The sequence below is a fragment of the Syngnathus acus genome, chromosome 12 (assembly GCF_901709675.1).
Source record: "Syngnathus acus chromosome 12, fSynAcu1.2, whole genome shotgun sequence".
NCBI classification, from domain to species: Eukaryota; Metazoa; Chordata; class Actinopteri; order Syngnathiformes; family Syngnathidae; genus Syngnathus; species Syngnathus acus.
Window position 1 is genome coordinate 7,290,493 of NC_051097.1, and position 18,251 is coordinate 7,308,743.

General features: G+C 44.4%; 2 protein-coding genes and 1 long non-coding RNA gene across 10 annotated transcripts; 2 read left to right on the forward strand and 1 right to left on the reverse strand.

Annotated features, from left to right (window-relative positions):
- Nucleotides 1-54: 54 nt before the first annotated feature.
- sgsm1b (small G protein signaling modulator 1b) lies at nucleotides 55-9,004 on the reverse strand. Of its 4 annotated transcripts, XM_037266786.1 has the most exons (25): nucleotides 8,709-8,999; nucleotides 8,573-8,616; nucleotides 7,211-7,286; nucleotides 6,436-6,598; nucleotides 6,221-6,373; nucleotides 6,084-6,151; nucleotides 5,878-6,020; nucleotides 5,691-5,822; nucleotides 5,496-5,620; nucleotides 5,366-5,433; nucleotides 5,142-5,305; nucleotides 4,945-5,074; nucleotides 4,702-4,828; nucleotides 4,578-4,642; nucleotides 4,360-4,505; nucleotides 4,164-4,292; nucleotides 3,912-4,088; nucleotides 3,762-3,833; nucleotides 2,192-3,295; nucleotides 1,905-2,029; nucleotides 1,753-1,835; nucleotides 1,525-1,634; nucleotides 1,368-1,464; nucleotides 1,142-1,309; nucleotides 55-995 (listed from the first exon to the last, which is right to left on the reverse strand). In XM_037266786.1, the coding sequence occupies exons 1-25, from the start codon at nucleotides 8,713-8,715 to the stop codon at nucleotides 907-909; spliced, it is 3,765 nt and encodes a 1,254-aa protein (XP_037122681.1). In that variant the 5' UTR covers nucleotides 8,716-8,999; the 3' UTR covers nucleotides 55-906. The 4 variants fall into 4 exon arrangements, with proteins under 4 accessions (XP_037122681.1, XP_037122679.1, XP_037122680.1 ...); XM_037266784.1 differs by having other exon boundaries at nucleotides 4,360-4,642; nucleotides 8,709-9,002; XM_037266785.1 differs by having other exon boundaries at nucleotides 5,878-6,151; nucleotides 8,709-9,002.
- On the forward strand, nucleotides 6,256-7,837 carry LOC119131935. The gene is made up of 2 exons (XR_005099734.1): nucleotides 6,256-6,390; nucleotides 7,216-7,837. It is a non-coding gene; the product is annotated as an uncharacterized LOC119131935 (long non-coding RNA).
- Nucleotides 9,005-9,429: 425 nt separating the features above from the next.
- Nucleotides 9,430-18,084, forward strand: git2b (G protein-coupled receptor kinase interacting ArfGAP 2b). Of its 5 annotated transcripts, none has more exons than XM_037266787.1 (21): nucleotides 9,430-9,654; nucleotides 10,099-10,232; nucleotides 10,313-10,425; nucleotides 10,507-10,612; nucleotides 10,760-10,846; nucleotides 10,947-11,077; nucleotides 11,449-11,543; nucleotides 11,615-11,660; nucleotides 11,862-11,867; nucleotides 11,953-12,004; nucleotides 12,086-12,158; nucleotides 12,551-12,648; nucleotides 12,727-12,838; nucleotides 12,937-13,088; nucleotides 13,173-13,328; nucleotides 13,696-13,905; nucleotides 14,058-14,147; nucleotides 14,478-14,554; nucleotides 14,666-14,824; nucleotides 15,809-15,872; nucleotides 15,996-18,084. In XM_037266787.1, the coding sequence occupies exons 1-21, from the start codon at nucleotides 9,603-9,605 to the stop codon at nucleotides 16,197-16,199; spliced, it is 2,217 nt and encodes a 738-aa protein (XP_037122682.1). In that variant the 5' UTR covers nucleotides 9,430-9,602; the 3' UTR covers nucleotides 16,200-18,084. The 5 variants fall into 5 exon arrangements, with proteins under 5 accessions (XP_037122682.1, XP_037122684.1, XP_037122687.1 ...); XM_037266789.1 differs by having other exon boundaries at nucleotides 11,956-12,004; XM_037266792.1 differs by lacking the exon at nucleotides 14,058-14,147.
- Nucleotides 18,085-18,251: the final 167 nt, after the last annotated feature.

Genomic DNA, 18,251 nt, shown 5'->3' on the forward strand with positions numbered 1-18,251 from the left:
AAAAAAAATAAAATTTGTCTCCAGTGAAATTTTTTTTCTCAGCTTTGTTCATGATCAGGTGAAGCCCATATATCGACATTGTATTGCATTTAATAAATGTGCTAGCTTTGTACAATGGGTCTCACATTGTATCCAGCAATTTTGACAGAAGGAGCACAGCAATTCACAACACTGGGGCGGTTTGGCGGAACACATAAGCAATGATCATGAAACATTGATGACACCAAACAAGCTTTGGAACTAATTGGGAGCCACTGAAATACTTTGGGAGAGCAGTGACCGGTTAGTCTAAGCGGCAATATTTATCTGGCATGAAATGTTTTGAAACAACTTACAATTAATGTTAAGTAATCTACCCAGACCCTAATGTGGACACCTGAATCTATCATATTTGATTTGGTTAAAAGCCTGGTGGGCAATCCTTCAAATGAATCGTGGAATGATGTTTCTGCAGATAAGCAGTACCAACACAGAAAGATGTGTGCTTCTAATTTAAAAGCCTTAATGAAAAATTGAAAGCACCAAGGATATTGTACAAACTCAAGACTTTCCGTGTTTGTTTCTTTTAGGTATCCTGAAACCCAACAAAGCAGCACAAGACATTAGTAAGGTATGACTTAAAAATGAAACTGTATCCCTGAAAAGAATGGCAACAGTTAAGGCAAAATTAACATCCTGAAGCTGTTTCAACAAGGGTACATTCACAATGTGAACAATAACATTTAAAAAAATAAATAAAATCAATATACTGGCCTTTATCGTCTGCCTCAGTCGAGATAGGAGCAACTGAAAGTTTTGAACTGACAATCAACTTTAACCACTTAAGACTCTTACTGCAATTTTACCCCGTTTTTGTTTTGTCGTGTTATTCAAAAGAAAATGACAAAGGAACAATCGAGTCCAGAATCACTTGTTTTCGATGAGCGTCTGGACTTTGTGGACCAAGTCCCGAGCCATCGTCAGGACCCGTGGGATGTCGTGTCGCTCGGCCATTTCTGAGAAGACAGAAAGGTTCGGGAGGGGGATAAATAATACCAAATATAAAAATAAGAAATATTTATAATCCTAATAAAATGGTAATTGTGTCATCCAAAAGAATTTACTCCAAGCATACCTACTTGCTCAACTCATAAGATATTACCATTGAAAAACTTGATGATGTCCGTGAAGTCCATGTTGTTCTCCAGAATGATGTCCCTGTACGTTTCCACAAGCGCCAGTGCGATGAAAAGCACAAAATGCTCAGAGGTGGTGTACGCTGCCGACCAGATGGTCTCCCACACAGAGAAAACGTCATCGTACACCATTTCTGGATAGACAAACCTCGGTTAGCTCAAGGACAACGTCAAAAGTTACGTTGACGTTACCTCTTTTAAAATCCAGCAGGAACCATCGGTAGCAGAAGTAAAAGTGAGTGTAGTCACCGTTCTGCTGCATCAACTCAAACAGCTCACAGTCCAGGATCTAGTGTCCATCAAGAAATGAGCACAAATCCTGCACGCTTTAACATAAAATGCGTATTACCTGAATGAGCGAACGCATGCTGGCAAAGTGAGAATCCATAGCGCCCCCGTGTGGAAAGTTCTGGTTCATCCTTTTCATCAGTTCTGTGAAGCAGCTGAACGCCATCACCTCTACGAACATTAGTTCAGCCAAATCAAGTGATTCCAAAATTGAACCTCTAACTTCCAACAAATCGTAAGGTTGGACGACTAAATGCTACGAGCGTAATAACTATTAAAAAACACAGACCGTCATCCAGAATCACCAGCAGGGGAGCCAGTATGTCGCACATGCCCTGGACGTAACCTATGTCCAAGTGTTGCCACACGTAGCTGCAAAGCAGTTAAGCGAGTAAAGACAATTGCAAAAAAAATTCAATCTAAAGTTGTGGTCTTTGTTACCTGCACATGATATTCCTCAACTTATCCAGGTTTTCTTGAGTGAAGTACCAGTATGTGCGGTCACATCGTCTGACGTCTTTGTCAATACGATGCAAGTTGATTAGGTACATATCCATGATTTCTTGCTGTCAATGGGTTAAAAAAAAGAAAAAGGTCAGCAGGTTTAGTTTATTAAAGAGCAGTGGAACCACGGTGTATAATCCAAAATGGCGGATCGCAACGTGTTCACGACTAGCATTTTGTTTTGTCTCCAATTGCATGACGTAATGTAAATGGTTCAAACTTACCGAGTATATTTGTTGAGCTGTGGAGTCCTCCTGTTTGGACTCTGTGACCACCTCGGAAGACTCTGGTGCGGTTAACTCGTTTTCCACATCAGGCTCGTCTTCAGACAATCCTGCGTCAGTGTCCTCAGGACTGGTGTTGCAAGCGATGTCTAGGACAAGGTCCTCGCGTGCCAGCTTGGCTCTCCGAGCCAGATATGCTGGCGGGGCGGCTAGGTTAGTCAAGGGCCTTGTGTTGAGTTCCTCGACATTCAGGCAGGCCACCCCGACAGGGATGTCCTCCATCTCCAGGGCAGAGGGAGAGTCCTCAGAATCCGGGGACTGCCTGGGATGGGACGATAGCGAAAGGCTCCCGCGGGATGCCGACTGTAGAGCGTCAAGTACTTGCCTGACTGGTGAGTTTGATACGCCAGACACATTTCTGGCTTCGGACGATCCTGAATCTGCCGACTCGGCATTGTCTACCTCTAAGAGACAGGCAGTCAACAATTGCGAGCGCAGGTTGTTAATCATTTCTTCTTTTTCAAAACTTTCCGGATCTCTGCCGATTGTTGCAATATCATTCATCTCAGAAGAATCCTTTTCTTGATCTCCTCTATTTTGTGCTTGAAGAGTTTGTCCGAGTGGTGGAGCTTGGAAATACTTATTCTGAATCTCCTTTTCCAGATGAATAACATTAGTAGTGTCTGGTGGGACTCTCGCGTCAATGATCGCATTTGCAGTCTTTGTGTTTTCAGCTTTTTCCTCAGATTCTGAGAGCTCAATTATCCCAGCAGCTTCATTCCTATCCATCTTGTCACTTCCTAAGAGACTGTCCTTTGGCACCGACTCAAGTACATTGACCGTGTCTGGCAGTGAATCAGCTGTAGTTTCCTCACTCAAGACGTCCGATGGCTTCACCGACTCCTGAGAGGGTCCCGATGCATTAGCTGGCTCAGTTAAAAGAAGGTAGCTATCGCAGGCTGATGGTGGTGGTTTCGTCACATCCACTTTGGATAAGTTGTTGGACCCCGAAGGACCGGCTGGGATGTCCTTTACTGGACTGTTGTGCTCTATTTGATCTCCTTCAGGCCTTGTGGGATCCGTAGTTTCAACTGATGCAAAAACCTAATGGAAGAAAGGTGAATGACCAAATGCTAACCCGAAATGCTAATTGAACAAGGCCAAATGTTCAAATACAGACTGCTATGAAATCATGCATCAGTGCTCAAGGTACAAATTTGTCCCCATGTACTAATTCTAATGGTTATTACTATGGTTGTCGTTTATTGAACTGAAGAAACTGCTCTGCTAATATGCGAAAGTCATTCCCAAGTTCTGGTAATTGTCCCAGATGGGAGCTTTAAAACGGCCTTTAATAGGCAGTGTAGCAAAACAAATGTGATGGCTTGTATTAAATCCAAATATTAAGTCTCTGGAGTGCCTGCCTGCACAATCAAGTGTGAAATTAAATCTTTTGATAGCTCCCATTTCTGAAAATGGCTGCGGTAATGTTGGACGTGACGATTAGAAAGTAAGTCTTAAATATAGCTTCCTGAAAGTAACGCACCCTTGTGCGGCATTTAAATCTTACCGGTACACCACTACTGTTTGAGTCACTCTGTGACTGCGTATTCTGTGGATCCGAGCTGCTGCATAGTGATGACTAGGGTGAGAAGACAAAAAAAAAAAAAAGTCAGAAAAGTTCCAAGGTCACTGTTTGGTTCCTCTCGTGTCAACTTACATCTGTGCTAATGGTCGAGTCCCGCTCCACCACTGGCGCTTGTTCGACACTGTTGCCGGACAAACACCTGGCGAGGGCCTCTGCGTGTTTCTCACGCTCCCTCTGTTGGACAATGGCCTCGCAGCCTTGCCATTCTTTCATGGTCTGCTCGTACATGAGCCGCATCTGCTCATCAATCTGAACCGCAGACAAATATTTTTAAAATAAATGCAGCATCCATGACATTTGGAAAACTCAAAAAGATACAAATACCTCCAGCCTGCTTTTCTCAGTCATTGTGAAACGGTAATGTCCCAACAAGAAGGGCCAGACTTCCTTGCGCAAGGAAGGTGCCACGCCTCCAAAATAGACCAACCTGTATATCTCCAGCTCTTCAAAGGCCTGAAATTAAATTCAGATTTTTTTGTGATCCCACTTCACCCATTTTTGTGTGTCCTGTAACTCTTACAGAACTGTCCTGGAGAAACCTGGCCCAGACGTCAGCAGAGAGACCCCCCTGTGCATTCGAGGGCACATCAGGGAAGACTATGGTGGTGTTGACCAGAGCGGAGAGGTGGGTGCGAACCGTGGACAGGTGACGACAATACGCCAGCCCTGGAGTTGAAAAAAAAAAACTGCCATGAGAACTGTTGTAGTCAATAAGATCCGAGTGAAATTTGCACTCACATCCATAAAATGCACGGGAGATGATCTGGTACTTCATGGTGTCACAGAGGAGCTTCAAAGGAGCCCTGGTCAATTACATGAGATTCACTATAAGAACTTTATTTGGATAGGAGGAACTGGTCACCTTTCTTGACTGCAGCCACTTGGCAGAGAGCTATCGGATGATCCTGTCTGTGAGCAGGAGGAACCAGAGGACGTCCTGGGTGTTGGTTGCCACATGTTCATACCCTGGTCCATCAACTCTAAAGGCACTGCAAAGAACAGCAGACCCCCAATATGAGTGGACAGTTGTCAAGTAGCTCGTGATTCAGTGGCCATCTGTGTCTCCTAGACACTAATCTCGAGTTACTCGATTCTGGACACTCACTGAACTCCATTTGAATCCCAGGAAAGAGGATCCGAAACACGTAATCCGTTGCCTCGTCATCCTCTTTATCAGACACCGAGTCGCATGAGCTATGCGGGCTCCTCCTGCGCAATTTGGGGAAAACCTTTCCCTATGTATGAAAAGAAACTATTTCATCCATGTACACGACATCCAAGAAGTAGTCACTAATGGCCGACCTTCCCCCTCTGATTCCAAAGCGGTGGGTCCAGCTGGCCGTGAGGAAGAAGGCCCGTCTCCAAGCAGGTGAGAAACTGGAGCAGGTGGCCGCCTTTGGGGAAGTGCAAAGGGGGTCTCTGGATGCCATCTTGGCTCACCAACACGAGGGTTCCACCACTGTTCACTGAGATGCAAGGTCCTAAAGTTAATGTCGATTAACACTAGAAGATGAAAAATCAATTACCTTGCTGGTGACAGTGGAGGTATACAATCTCCTCCAAGCGAATCGTCATGGCGAAATCCCAGTAGACACTGTGTGTGTCGGGGGGGGGAATCTTTAGTCTCTATTGGACCAACCCACTGTTAGACCTTACCTCTTCTCAGAATCCAGCTCCCCCACATTGCCATTCATTAGCTGATTGGGCGTCCATTTAAGTGTCATCAGCTCTCCCGTTTGATGCAGCGAGAGGTAGCCCGGAATGGCCTCCATGTCGTCCCTCTGGAGAGGCACAGTAGCAACATGGAGGTCTCACGCTGGATCTCATGGGATCGCGGGTAGGCCGACATACCGGCTGCACCAGGACGTTGTTCTTTCCAAACAGCAATGTGGTTCTGGAGTTTTGGTGCAGCGATTCCACATACTCTCTCGCCCACACCAAAGGGCGATCGTCCATGCTGCCACTGGACTGCCTCTTTTGAATCTATTAAAAAGGAGGATTAGACGCTTAAGTGGAACTGAGTGAATTGCTAACTAACCAGGGCAGGCCTCCTGGAGGGTGAGTCCTGTCGACAATGGCCGCTGTGGATGCGGTGCCTCTGTACCAGCTCGTCGGCTGACGGGTCTGTCCAGAAATGGTCAGCGGTCTTCACTTGGGTGTACTCCAAAGCACAGGGGCCGACTGTAAGGTCAAAGAACGTGTCACAAAAATGTCTGTTTGCTGTATAACGTCGGCTATCATTACCCAAAAGTGAGGCAAGAATTTGTCCATCCACAGGATCCATCAACATGGCTTCTTTCTCATAAAAGATACTATGGGGAGAAGAAAAGAAAATGGCTGGATCATTGTGATGCGTCACAGGTACGTTTGCATATTGATACCTGGAGTTCTCCACTAAATACAGTATGATCTTGTCCAGGAGCTTCTCCAGAAGAGCCGTTCGGATCCACAAGTGTTTGAGTGCCTGAGGCGGAAGGTTGTTCAACTTGGACCGGCGACTTCGCCCAATGCCCTGCGAGGAATTGTTCTGTTTGCTGGAAGACACGTTAAGGTATCAGTGCCATGCGTTCATTGCCACTCGTACGGCTTAGTTCACCTGTTTTCCATAAGTTGCTCCAGCTCTTGGACCTTGTGACAAAGTTGCTCTGCGGGCGTGAAGCTTTTGGCCACTTTCATGAAGAGCGCTGCCACTTTGTTGCTGCACAGCAGTCCCGCGATACGCCGCTTTAACCCGTGCAGCACACAGGCTTCCACCACAGCTACACACACAGACACAATTTTAGCACTGCAGTGGTTCCTTGACCAAAAAAGAAAAAAAGAATCTAGACCCTCATATTTAAATTAAGTTCCACGCTTGGTCACAGAACAAACTAAGTCAAGATGCTGCAGTATTAGATGCAATGTGATTTCTTAACTGCACGTCAAAAAAAAAAAACAGGTGAAAGGGAAGCACAGGTGGCACAATGAACCAAAACACTGTTGCTAGGATATGAGAGATGTGAATTCACACACAGACACACACACACACACACCTCACACCTGGTTAGCATTAACACCTCCGAGGGGTGTTATCCGACTATTGTACAAAATTCTTGTCTGGCCACCCTTTGCGAAAGAACCTCAGTTATTTAACGGAGAAGTGCTGAAGTGCTTGTAAGCCATTTATTGCATGTGTAGTTGAACTGGCAGCGCTATTTTAATGAATTGTCACAGAGCGTAAGTAATTGCACATTCAACCTAACAAAAAAGACCCGAGAGGGTTAAAAGCTGCCGAGTATTGTGTAATAGGACCCGGCTATAACGGTGAGGATGCTTTTTCCATTGCCATCCTGTCGTGAGAATGTTCCATGAAAATATGCAAACTTGTCTACCACAGAATGAGACGATGTGGCTGCTGTCGGCGTGCACAAATTTCCTCGTCACCGCCTCCTCCATGATCTGTTTCACCTGCGGGAGAGAAAGATCAACGCTCATCCATGGCCCTCAAGCCACTGCGGCTCCATCAAAGCAAGCTCTTCCAGCTTTCCAGTATGCAGCGTTAATATCGTTTTCAAAATGGAGAAACCAATGATGGACATTACTCTGACCTTGACAAGCGCCTCAAGTTATAGCCACAATGTTTTCATGCGGCAAGTCGGATGATTCTGCTGTGCAAATCCTGACTAGAACCCTCAAAGCATTCATAAAGGTACAGTATGTATTCAACTTTATATTACTGTATTTTGTTTCATGCCACTCCAAGTTTCGTTTAGTTAGTTCCAGACCAAACATTTAAAACAATCAAATCATTTATGGAAAATGCTATTGACATGTTAACAGTTAGCATAGCTAGTTGCTGAACCATCAAAGCAATTGATATTTGAATACAGTGGAGCAACACATGTAGACAGATACTCACCGTTATAAATGAAACATGACTAATAGGGCACATCAGATGGAGCAGCACAATGAATCATACTGCAGCATTAAATTATGATACTCAGACTGTTATATTCACATTGTATTTGTGTTATTACTGTTTCTATAAAGTTTTTTTCAGGGGAAAATGTATGTTCTATATTATGTGTGGGCGGGGGTGATGCACATACATTTGAGACTTTTTGGTGGCCTTAAATATAATAAAATATAGTAAATATAATGTATAATATAAACTATAATTAAAATTGAGCATTTTTTGGCATGTTGACCATGTTTCCCCCCCCCCACCCAAAATGGTTATATCCATGTATGGTATATAAAATGCAAAAAAAAAAAATCAGCCCCTCCTCGTGCGTATGTTTGAGATGCAATGAGTCACAGGTGAGGGGGAAGTACCGTGCTTTCTCACTTGGGAAGAAAAAAAAAGAAGAAAAAACCAGCCATGTTTTCCCTTGCTCTCTCTCTCTCTCTCTCTCTCTCTCTCTCTCTCTCTCTCTCTCTCTCTCTCTCTCTCTCTCTCTCTCTCCCATCTATCTATCTATGAGGAATCAACACTGAGATGATTAGTCTGCTGTCGTTTCAATGCAAAACAGACTAAGAACAGAAAAGCCACCTTAATTTACATGGCAATAGAATCGAAATGGAAAATGGTGTGCACGCGCGCGCGCCTGTGTGTGCGCGCATCATCAGCACCGTCGTCATCACCAGCATCATCACCATCACAGCTATATACGGTGTGCATTCTTTTTTAGCTTCTCCGCCGATTTAGGTGATAATAAAACGTTGAGATCAAGCCAATAAAAACCACAACGCACCTCTTTTTTCACACTGCGCAGCAATTTCTGACGAGTCTCCTCTTCTGTCACGACAGATCAACAATCAATACAGCATGTGTGTACATTTAGGCAATGATCATCTTCGATGCATAATAAAAATGATAATAAGGCTTACCTCCCATGGCTGCAGGTTGCACGCGCTTTCTTAGAGGTCAACACTGTCCCAAAAAAATAAAAAGCGTACTCCGTGTTCCTTTGCGACTAAATTAAACCTATGTGCTACCTCTCCGTCGACCAACACCCCTTTAAAGCTACAGTACCCCCCCGATAAGCGGTCGTGTAGCGCGCGCGCGCGCGCGGGGAGGTTGTTTTGCAGCATGCACGGATTGGGGGTTAAGAAGCTGCTCGTGCCGTCTCATTAAGCAGAGTCGTTGCAATTTTCCTAATGAAGTGGCGCGGGGATGCCACGCAACTGCAACAAGGGAGCCTATCAGTTCTCAGTATTGTTTTAGAATTTATTGTGCAACCAGTGCAAGATGGTGATGATGATAAAAATGGCACTCGAGAATATATGGGTTCCTTATTTTTCAGGGACGATGGATGAACATAAGGGAGCCAATTCATAAACACTTTGAACGGGCAGTAATGACAAACTATTCTTTGAAACTTCTCAGCTCCTCTGTACAGCACTAATATTCATTTCAGGAGGAGTTGATTTCAGACACTTTGTCACAGCACGAATTAAACTCAAGTACCACGGTGTGAGAATTACTAATTAAAGTCTAATTTACTTGTTAATTCTAAATTTCCTTGCTACGGTTTCAATTATAGGTAGGTTAAGTGGACATCGAGGACGCGGAAGTGACCGAGGAAGCGAACAAGGAGGCACTAGAGAGAAACGGAACGGTCCCATCTCATCTTTGTTCAACAGTAGGCAGGGCAGATGGGCAAGAGAGAGTTGTTGCTTTTTTTCCACCAGCCATTATCGACTGCTGCTCGACTGGCTCAGTAACGGTCGCCAACTATTCTTCTGGTTTGTTTGTATAATATAATAAGCATCTAAAAGGGGATGTCAAAGCGAGTGCGAAGCAAAGAGGTCTGCGCGGACTGCAGCGCTCCGGGTAAGTCAAACAAGCTAACTGCTCAGCTACCGTGCTAACCCGCTAGCCTTTAACACAACGTTATAAACGGTGTATTGTTCGTCTTTAATACAGAACTATCGTGATCCAGTTAGCTCATTTTAGAAACATTTTTTTCTCAGTGTTACGCTTGTGGTCTAACTGTGTCCTTGGTAGTGTCTTTACGTGCGTTTCTGCGCGAGATGTTACGAACTTTTCAGCTTCTCGCGATATTTTACGAGTAACATCTACTACTGCTTCGATGAGTTAGTGAGGAGAAACTAAGACGTTTTCATGCTCTAAATGAAGGAGGGATGAATTAACCATCCATGGAACGAACTGTTTAACTGTCTTATTTGTTTATCCGCATTATCCATGACAATTTAAGTTTAATGTTGATATACTGCATCCAAATACTTGAGTTTCTACTTCATGTGTGTTTTGCAGAACCTCGCTGGGCCTCCGTCAACCGGGGCGTGTTGATCTGCGATGAGTGCTGCAGCATCCATCGAGGTCTGGGACGACACAGCTCCCAAGTCCGACATCTGACCCACTCTGTGTGGCCCCCTTCCCAGTTTCAGGTGACTGGTGCTACCGCCTTGTGTAGCTGTTGTCCAATCTCACACATTAATAGAGCATTTAATGGTTGTTGTTTTTTTAGATGGTGCAGACACTTTACGGCAATGGAGCCAATTCGATATGGGAGCACAGCCTTCTGGACCCCTCATCCTCAACTAGCGGCAAGCGTAAAGCCAATCCTCAAGACCGTGTTCAGTAAGTATCTGTTTTACGAATCAATTCTTGATCATTCAACAACACTACAAGACCGAATCAAATCAAATATGCTGTGTCCAGTCCCAATAAGACAGAGTTTATTAAGGCCAAATACCAGATGTTGGCGTTTGTCCATCGCATGCCTTGTCGGGAGGACGACAGCGTGACCGCCAAAGATCTTAGCAAGGTAAGAATTCAACATTCCACTGAGTCATGATTGAATCCCATTGAAGCGTTGAATCTGTATTCAGTAGTAATAATTTTCCACACACAATAAAAAAACTTGACCTGCAGTGTAAATCCTTGCCAAACTCACTCGGCTCTCTCTGTGCAGCAACTGCATTCCAGCGTTCGAACAGGGAACCTGGAGACCTGCCTGAGACTTTTATCCCTCGGAGCGCAGGCCAACTTCTTCCATCCGGTGAGTGAGACGCTCCAGCCGATTGTTGGTGTCATTTCCTTTTCAGGTGATATCATGTTGCTAATAATACGCTTTTTTTTTTTTCTCCACGGGATCACAGGAAAAAGGAAACACGCCATTGCACATAGCGGCGAAAGCGGGACAGTTGTTACAAGCCGAGCTGTTGGCTGTGTACGGAGCTGATCCGGGAGCTCTCGACTCCAGTGGGAAGACTCCCATTGATTATGCGAGGTAAAGCCAAGCCAGCGTGAGTCATTTGCAGTCTTACGGGAAGAAAAAAACAGATGCGTATGATATTCCTATTTCAGTGTGCTAACCAGAGCCAGAAGGTGGAAGAAAAAAAAAATTCAAACTAGCAGTCCGCCATGAGCATGTTGTCCGATACAAGATGATGATGTCACATGATGGCTGACTAATTCAATGAGTGTAACGCCGAAGCATAATTCAGTAGGCCAGCCTGCTTAGCTGAACATTCTCTTATTTTTAAACATATGCCAGGGTTCCAAAATTCTTCACAGCCTGACAATAATAAAAAAAAAAAAAATCCAAGCAGGAGCATACATAAATAAGTATTTGTACATCTTCCAAACTTGTTATCACAGACAAGCCGGGCATCAGGAGCTGGCCGAGCGTCTCGTGGAGATCCAATACGAACTCACTGACCGCTTAACGTTTTACCTTTGTGGACGAAGACCAGGTAAGAATGAGAAGCATCAAAGTGACTCCTGTCTAGTGGCTGAGAGTTTGATGTCATTGTTGTTGTTGCAGATCACAGATTTGGGCAACACTTCATCATTCCCCAAATGGCTGACAGGTACTCCTACTTTTATATACAGCTCTGGTGGCGTGGGGATAAGAAAGCAAAATCACGGGTTAAGCATGTATGTCAATGCTGTGATAAAAAAAAATTGGGAGTTATGTTGTGCGTAGTTTTAAATAAAATCAGAGAAACTGTATTAATTGCAGTCATTAATGCAAATACTTTCCCGACACTGCCTTCTTTTGATGGCTACAGGAATAAGTGAGTATCCGTCCGGCGTGTTTTGGTGACCTTTGTTACACACTTTTGTTTGCTTTGAATTCATTTACTTTGTTCTCTTTTAAAGCAGTCTAGATTTGTCCGAATTTGCAAAAGCCGCTAAAAAGAAGCTCCAGTCTGTAAGTCCTCCTGTTCTATGACTTATTTTGAAGTTGTTTTACCAATTTTTTGATTTTTGTTTTCTTCTTGTTTTGTTCCAGCTAAGTAACCATCAGTTTGAGGAGCTTGCTATGGATGTTTACGACGAAGTAGACAGACGAGAAACGGATGCAGGTAGAATGCAGCAAAAAAATATATATATATATTATACAGTCGTTAATGCATCAAGAGAAAATGAACAAAAACATGAAAGCGCACAGTCACCGTGACTTTTCAAAAGTCAACTTAGAGTCGTTGTCATCTTTCCTGTGACAACAACATGACCTTGAAGGCAGCACGACTAATGCTGCTAATGGATGATCACCCCCCGCCCACACACACACACACACACACACACACACACACACTCCCCGGCTTGATCCTCAATTGGCCAAATGAAATTCTAGCTGAATTGTTTGTGAGTGGAACAAAGCTGAGGTGGAAAAGCTCCAGAGACAATTTGTATAGTCATAAATTTAAGTGGCAAGTACGTCCATTTATTTTGTGTGTGTTTTTTTTTCTTCTAGTGTGTTTGGCCACTCAGAACCACAGCACGCTGGTAACAGACACCACGGTGGTGCCTTTCCTGCCGGTCAACCCAGAGTACTCCTCCACCAGAAACCAAGTAGGTTCTGCCCCCATTAAAAAAAAAAAAAATACATATTTAAGTGTATTGTTGTTAGTTAGTGAATTCCTCCCTCAGGGTCGTCAGAAGTTGGCGAGGTTTAGCGCCCATGAATTTGCCACCTTGGTCATCGATATTCTGACGGACGCCAAACGTCGGCAGTGGGGGAATTCCTGTGACAGTCCCAAAGGTGCGACAGTTTTTTTGGGTCGCACTCGATTGGCGTATAGGAAATTATTTTCCTGTTACTGTCCATTGTACGTCTCTACAAAATGTCTCTGTCTACAGAGAGCGTGGAGCTGATCCTGCAAGGGATAAACAGTCGCCACAGCAGCGAGAGCCAAGACAACGACCAGCCCGACTACGACAGCGTGGCCTCGGATGAAGATCCGGTCCAAGATGCCATCCGCAGGGACAACGGCACTGATGGAAGGACCAAGGTTTGGCTAGCCGCCTGCTCTCTCTTTTTTTTCTTCTTTTTTTCTCCCAACACTAATGAAATGAATTTGGCTGACGCGCACCAGAGCTCCGAGTCATCCGACTTGTCGGACGGAGGCCCCATCACGGTGAAGGAGTTCATGGACGTGAAAAGCGCCCTCACCGCCTCGGAAGTCAAAATCCAACAGCTCCTCAAAGTCAACTGTCACCTGAGTGAAGAGCTGCGAGCCATGCAGGGCAAGGTTAGTCAAGTGCCAAACCTCTCAGTGAATCAGACGTCGTCGTCGTCTCATTTCCTGTGCTGCGCTGCTCAGAAACACCCAAAGCTTCCGTTTCCTTTTTCTCCGGCCAGCGAGATCTATTTTGCTTAACTGCTGGTTCATTCACACAGCAGTTTTAAGACCAGCTTTGTGACTTTAGCCACGTGAAATTAATTCAATTAATCACTATCACATTTTATTATAGGTCAGGCAAATGCAAAGGAACCATGTGATATAAAAGCCACTTTATAGTTGTTAACTTAATAAACACTTAAAATAGCCAAAATGTTTTTTCTTGAGGTTTGGCTGCAATTTCCTCAACACCCCTCTTTCTCATGTCACCCCTCAGCTGAACTCCCTGCAAACGGAGAACACGACGCTACGGTGGCATGCCCCCGCCGCGCCGCACCAGGTCCAGGGGCCCGCGGGCCGGCGCCAGACCCGAGGCGTGCGCGCCATGTCCATGTACGAGACGGGCTCCATCCCCAGACAGTCCCCCCACCGCGACGCCACCGCTCGGCGGGAGGACGGTGTCGTTTTACAGCCCTTCCCCACCAACGTAAGCGCCGCCGGGGCATTGCGGCTCCCGCTCGGCCGTTGACGTGACTCGGTATACATGCCTGGCTTGGAGCTGGTGGTGGTTTTGTTTTTTTGTGAGATCATTCATTCATTTGATTGGACTTGGCTGAACTTGGTGTGACCCTTTTCTAGATGGGGAGGGGTCCTTTGGGAACGGCCGCTTCCTCCCTCCCATCCTTCCCCTCTTCCCTGTCCTGGTCACGGGACGAGAGATCTCGAAGGGTTAAGTACCGGAGGGCTCCACAAAAAGCACCCCCGCCCTCCACTTTTTGCGCTCTCACTTGACGTGCGTCTCTTTAAAAGCAGCTTGGCTTGTCTTGCCGTCCGCACCCTCGCTTTTGATTAAAGCCACAGGGTCTAAATGTCCCCGAAAAAAAGCTGAAATGTGCTTCTTGGCCCTCGATGAAAACATTCATTATTCACGCCAGCATTTGTTTGCATCGACTAATCGCATCCTTTCGCTTGTCGTCCTTTTTGCAACCGACAATGCATGACTGTGCGGTTTTGTTTGCGCATTTGGATGGGATGGTAACTGTCTTGGTGTCCCCACAGGGCTGCAGTTTGGAGGCATACAGTGCCATGCTCAACTGTGAGACTGCACCGAGCCACTGTGAACCAGAATATAGCGGGTAAGAAATTTCTTGGGTCTAACTGCCACTTTATTAACTGGGTTGAACTGCAAAAGTTCAACGACACTATATAGTTTAAACTCTTCTCCCCCGTATTTTGTGCGCTTTCAGTGGCCCCCTGGCAAACTCTGAGGGGGCCGAGGGTGAGACGGAGCGCGAGGAAGACGCCGCCGCCCTTCCGTGCACGGAGGACGTCATCTGTAAGACGGAGCAGATCACCAAGAACATTCAGGAGCTTCTGAGGGCCGCCCAGGAGACCAAACACGAAAGGTACGGCATCCCAAAGTTTTTTTAATTTTTTTAATAATAATAATACTAAAGTGCAACAATTAATTGACAACTAATCAATTCCGATGAGTCGGTAAATATTTTGTTAATCACTTAATTGTTTTGAGAACTTGTTCTTTTTTGTACTTTTACTTGTGATCGCTTGTATTATATTGCCCCCTGGTGGCCAAGGCCAACACACCAGATGAAGCGAAACCATTTTTTTTTAACGTGTGCATCCTACAGCTTCGTTGTTTCTAGGTCAGCACATAGTAATGTTTGACTTGAGGGCATAGACATGACTGGCCGGGCCTCATTCATACTGGTCGCCCCGAGCAACAAGGCAAATGCAGCGAAAGAGAAGCAAGCAGCTGTATTCTTTGGAACACATGAAGCGTAGTGCACATGCACTTTTATTTATTTTTTAATCACAGAACGTAACAATAACAAGAAACTTTTCATTGCAGCTCGTGTGCTCACTGCCATTTGTCTTCACTTTCACATTAGTACGCTACATTTCATGCATGTCCGACTCAGCCTTCTTTAAATTCTTATTCAACTGTACATATTCGCTGCCAGTTTAAATAAGTTGGGGGGAAAAAAATGCATACAGCATGAGCCATACTCGTAACAGACAAAATGGGGCCATCGCCGTGACATCGCTGTCTTTCCTGGCCTGTGTGAATCAGCTCCTTTGTTTGGAGTCGATGCGACACTTACTGCACATGCAGCAGTGTGAAAATGCAAATCTCTTGTCGAGAATAAAACAGGCTAATGGATGATAATAAATAAAAGTCATTATTCAGTTATTAGGATGATCGTAAAAAATAGACTGTAAATATTAATGACCTACAAAACAAAACATACAAATCCCATTTGATGCAAATAAATGTTAATATGTACATGAATAAATAATTATATATGCATTCAGTAAATGACACGGCTTTAGCACTGACCATGCATGTATATTTGTGTCACTCCGGGCAGCTTCCTCCCGTGTTCAGAGAAAATCTGTGTGGCTGTGAAGGAGATGGCCGCTCTGTTTCCCAAGGTAACACAACACCTCGCAAACAATAGCACGCGTTTACCAAACAACACTACACAATGTGCAGACTCTTGCTCATTTTGCCACCCTCTGTGACAATATGACCTGTTCTGATTTCTTCCTTGGCAGAGGCCGTCCTCTGAGACGGTTCGCAGCTCCCTGTCGCTGCTCACCTCCAGCGCCAGCCGCTTACACGGCGAATGCCGCGGCCCGTGCCCTGCCGCCGCCGCCGACGTCCAGCTGGTCACACAACAGGTCATCCAGTGCGCCTACGACATCGCCAAAGCCGCCAAACAGCTCGTCACCGTAACCACCAAAGAGAATAGCAACTAGCCAGAATCCCCTCCAGCCCTCCCCCCAAAACGATCATTTCACGTCCTAGAGAATTACATTCCTTTAACTTGGGAAATTGAACAGTATTTATTCATAGCTTGATAACGAACAGTGACCAGGGGTTCACAAACTTTCAGTTCCGGCGGAGAAAAACGGCAAGTAAACCGAACTACCAAATGTGCCATAGGAATTGAACAGGTGCTTATTTGTGAGAGGTGAAAAACGTCAATGTTAGAAAGAATAGAATTACTTTTTTTTTTTTTTTTAAGAAAATGTTTAATCTTACGACAGTTAAGTCACATTTTTTCCGACGTTTTGAAAATGATACAACGCAATCTTTTATGGAGAATTGTTTACGGACCCTAGTTTCCAAACCCCTGGTTTTAGATGGAGAATAGGTTACCTCACAACTGCAGCAGCTAGCGATTAGCATTCCACTGATAGCAATGGCGTTATTTCATGGATTTGTGGCTAACCCCAGTTTCAACCCTTTGCTACAAAGCAGGGAGAATATATCGCCATGGCAACTACGATAAACCCTCGCTATTTGTGGGGGATAAGAGCAGAGTCCGTTTGCGAATAGCAAACAAACGAGCGGAGAAATTCCTTATTTTTGAAAATGAATAGTTCTAAACTAGGATCCCAACATATTATAAAGATTTAATTTTGGAAAAAATTAATTAATTATCAATTATCACCATTTGTTAGCTTGTGCTTGTTGCAATATTCAGCAGAGGAAAAACATGCGGTGAAGATTCTCTGTAACTTTTGCTAACAATCCAGGGATCTTAAAGCTTCTTAAAGCATGACGGACTGAGCCGGGAATAGGTGAACTTTTCAACAAAGACCCCGGTTTAGGTTCCATGGGAAAATCGTGAATAGGTGAATTTGTGAATATCAGTCAGGGTTCACTGTATCTTGCATCAGTGTTTTCGGTACAGCCATACTTCTGAAAGTGTGTGAGTGTGTATACACGTGTGTGTTTGTGTGCGAGTGTGTGTGTGGGAGATGTCCTCAGCAGCTCATGTGAAATCTATATCAAGTTATGCAAATGTTGCAGAACCTCCAAAGTGGAACACCTTAATTCAGTTCATATTTTAGCATTATAGAAGCATAACAATTTGTAGGAAACAACTCAAATCAACCTTTATTTAGCCAAGGGGCATATTTCTTCAGACAGCACACCAAACGAAAGTGTCAATTAGGGTAGAGTCATTATGCCTACTGCCCCCTTGTGGAAAATCATTGAAATGTTCTGCCTGACACTATATGTTGCTGGCATAGCTAGATTGAACACATTTGCTTATTTGAAGTAACAAGTAATTTTCAAAATGGAATACAATCAAGCCGTTCCAAAATTCAAATAAGCTGATTCTTTTTTTTTTTTTGCTCTTGAATTGCACCACTTTGGTCCAACTGTGGAGGTTCCGCTGTGTATAAAAATGTATGTATCAATGTAATTATCAGATTTAATCCAAATGCTTTTGTTGTATTTATGAAAGTGCATGTCATACCTCTTGAAAAAAATGACCAGCGTTTATTTTCTCAAGTCCCCTTTAAGTGCTCTGAAGTGTTTTCAACGCAAAACCCAAACTATTTGGAGCCCTAGTTTGGGAAACTCGGATCCAGGTAAATGCGCCCTTCAATCAACTCTGATCTAACGTGTCACTTTCAGTCCCGAATGCCAGCGGTGGAAAAAGTAACAGAATACCTCGGCCCCACGGAGCCCAGTTGGTCTAAGTTACATTAAGTCTCCAAACAGCTAAGAGATGCCATTCAATGTCATCTTGCTTTGTTTATGCACTGTAATGCAAAGAAAACATTGTCAAACACAATTGTGTCCAACTATGAATATAAAATGTTTGCCTTTAACAGGTGCCATCAACTTTCCAGCCTGTTGTATTTGTGTGCCGCAATTTACCATATTTATTCTGAGATGGGAGAAACTTTTTTTCTTTTTCTTTCACAATTCAGTTTACCCAGCAACAAATCAGTAACAAATCTCTACCCATTATGTTTTGTGAGTAGCAGTGTATATTACTTTTAGGGCAA

Coding starts and splice junctions, on each gene's coding strand:
- sgsm1b (XM_037266783.1), bottom strand. Junction 6,374..6,435: donor GAGCAACTTATGGAAAACAG/GTGAACTAAGCC, acceptor CGTGTCTTCCAG/CAAACAGAACAATTCCTCGC. Junction 1,836..1,904: donor TTGAGGAATATCATGTGCAG/GTAACAAAGACC, acceptor ACTGCTTTGCAG/CTACGTGTGGCAACACTTGG.
- git2b (XM_037266787.1), top strand. CDS start 9,603: ATGTCAAAGCGAGTGCGAAGCAAAGAGGTCTGCGCGGACTGCAGCGCT. Junction 12,005..12,085: donor CTAAAAAGAAGCTCCAGTCT/GTAAGTCCTCCT, acceptor GTTTTGTTCCAG/CTAAGTAACCATCAGTTTGA. Junction 15,873..15,995: donor TGGCCGCTCTGTTTCCCAAG/GTAACACAACAC, acceptor CTTCCTTGGCAG/AGGCCGTCCTCTGAGACGGT.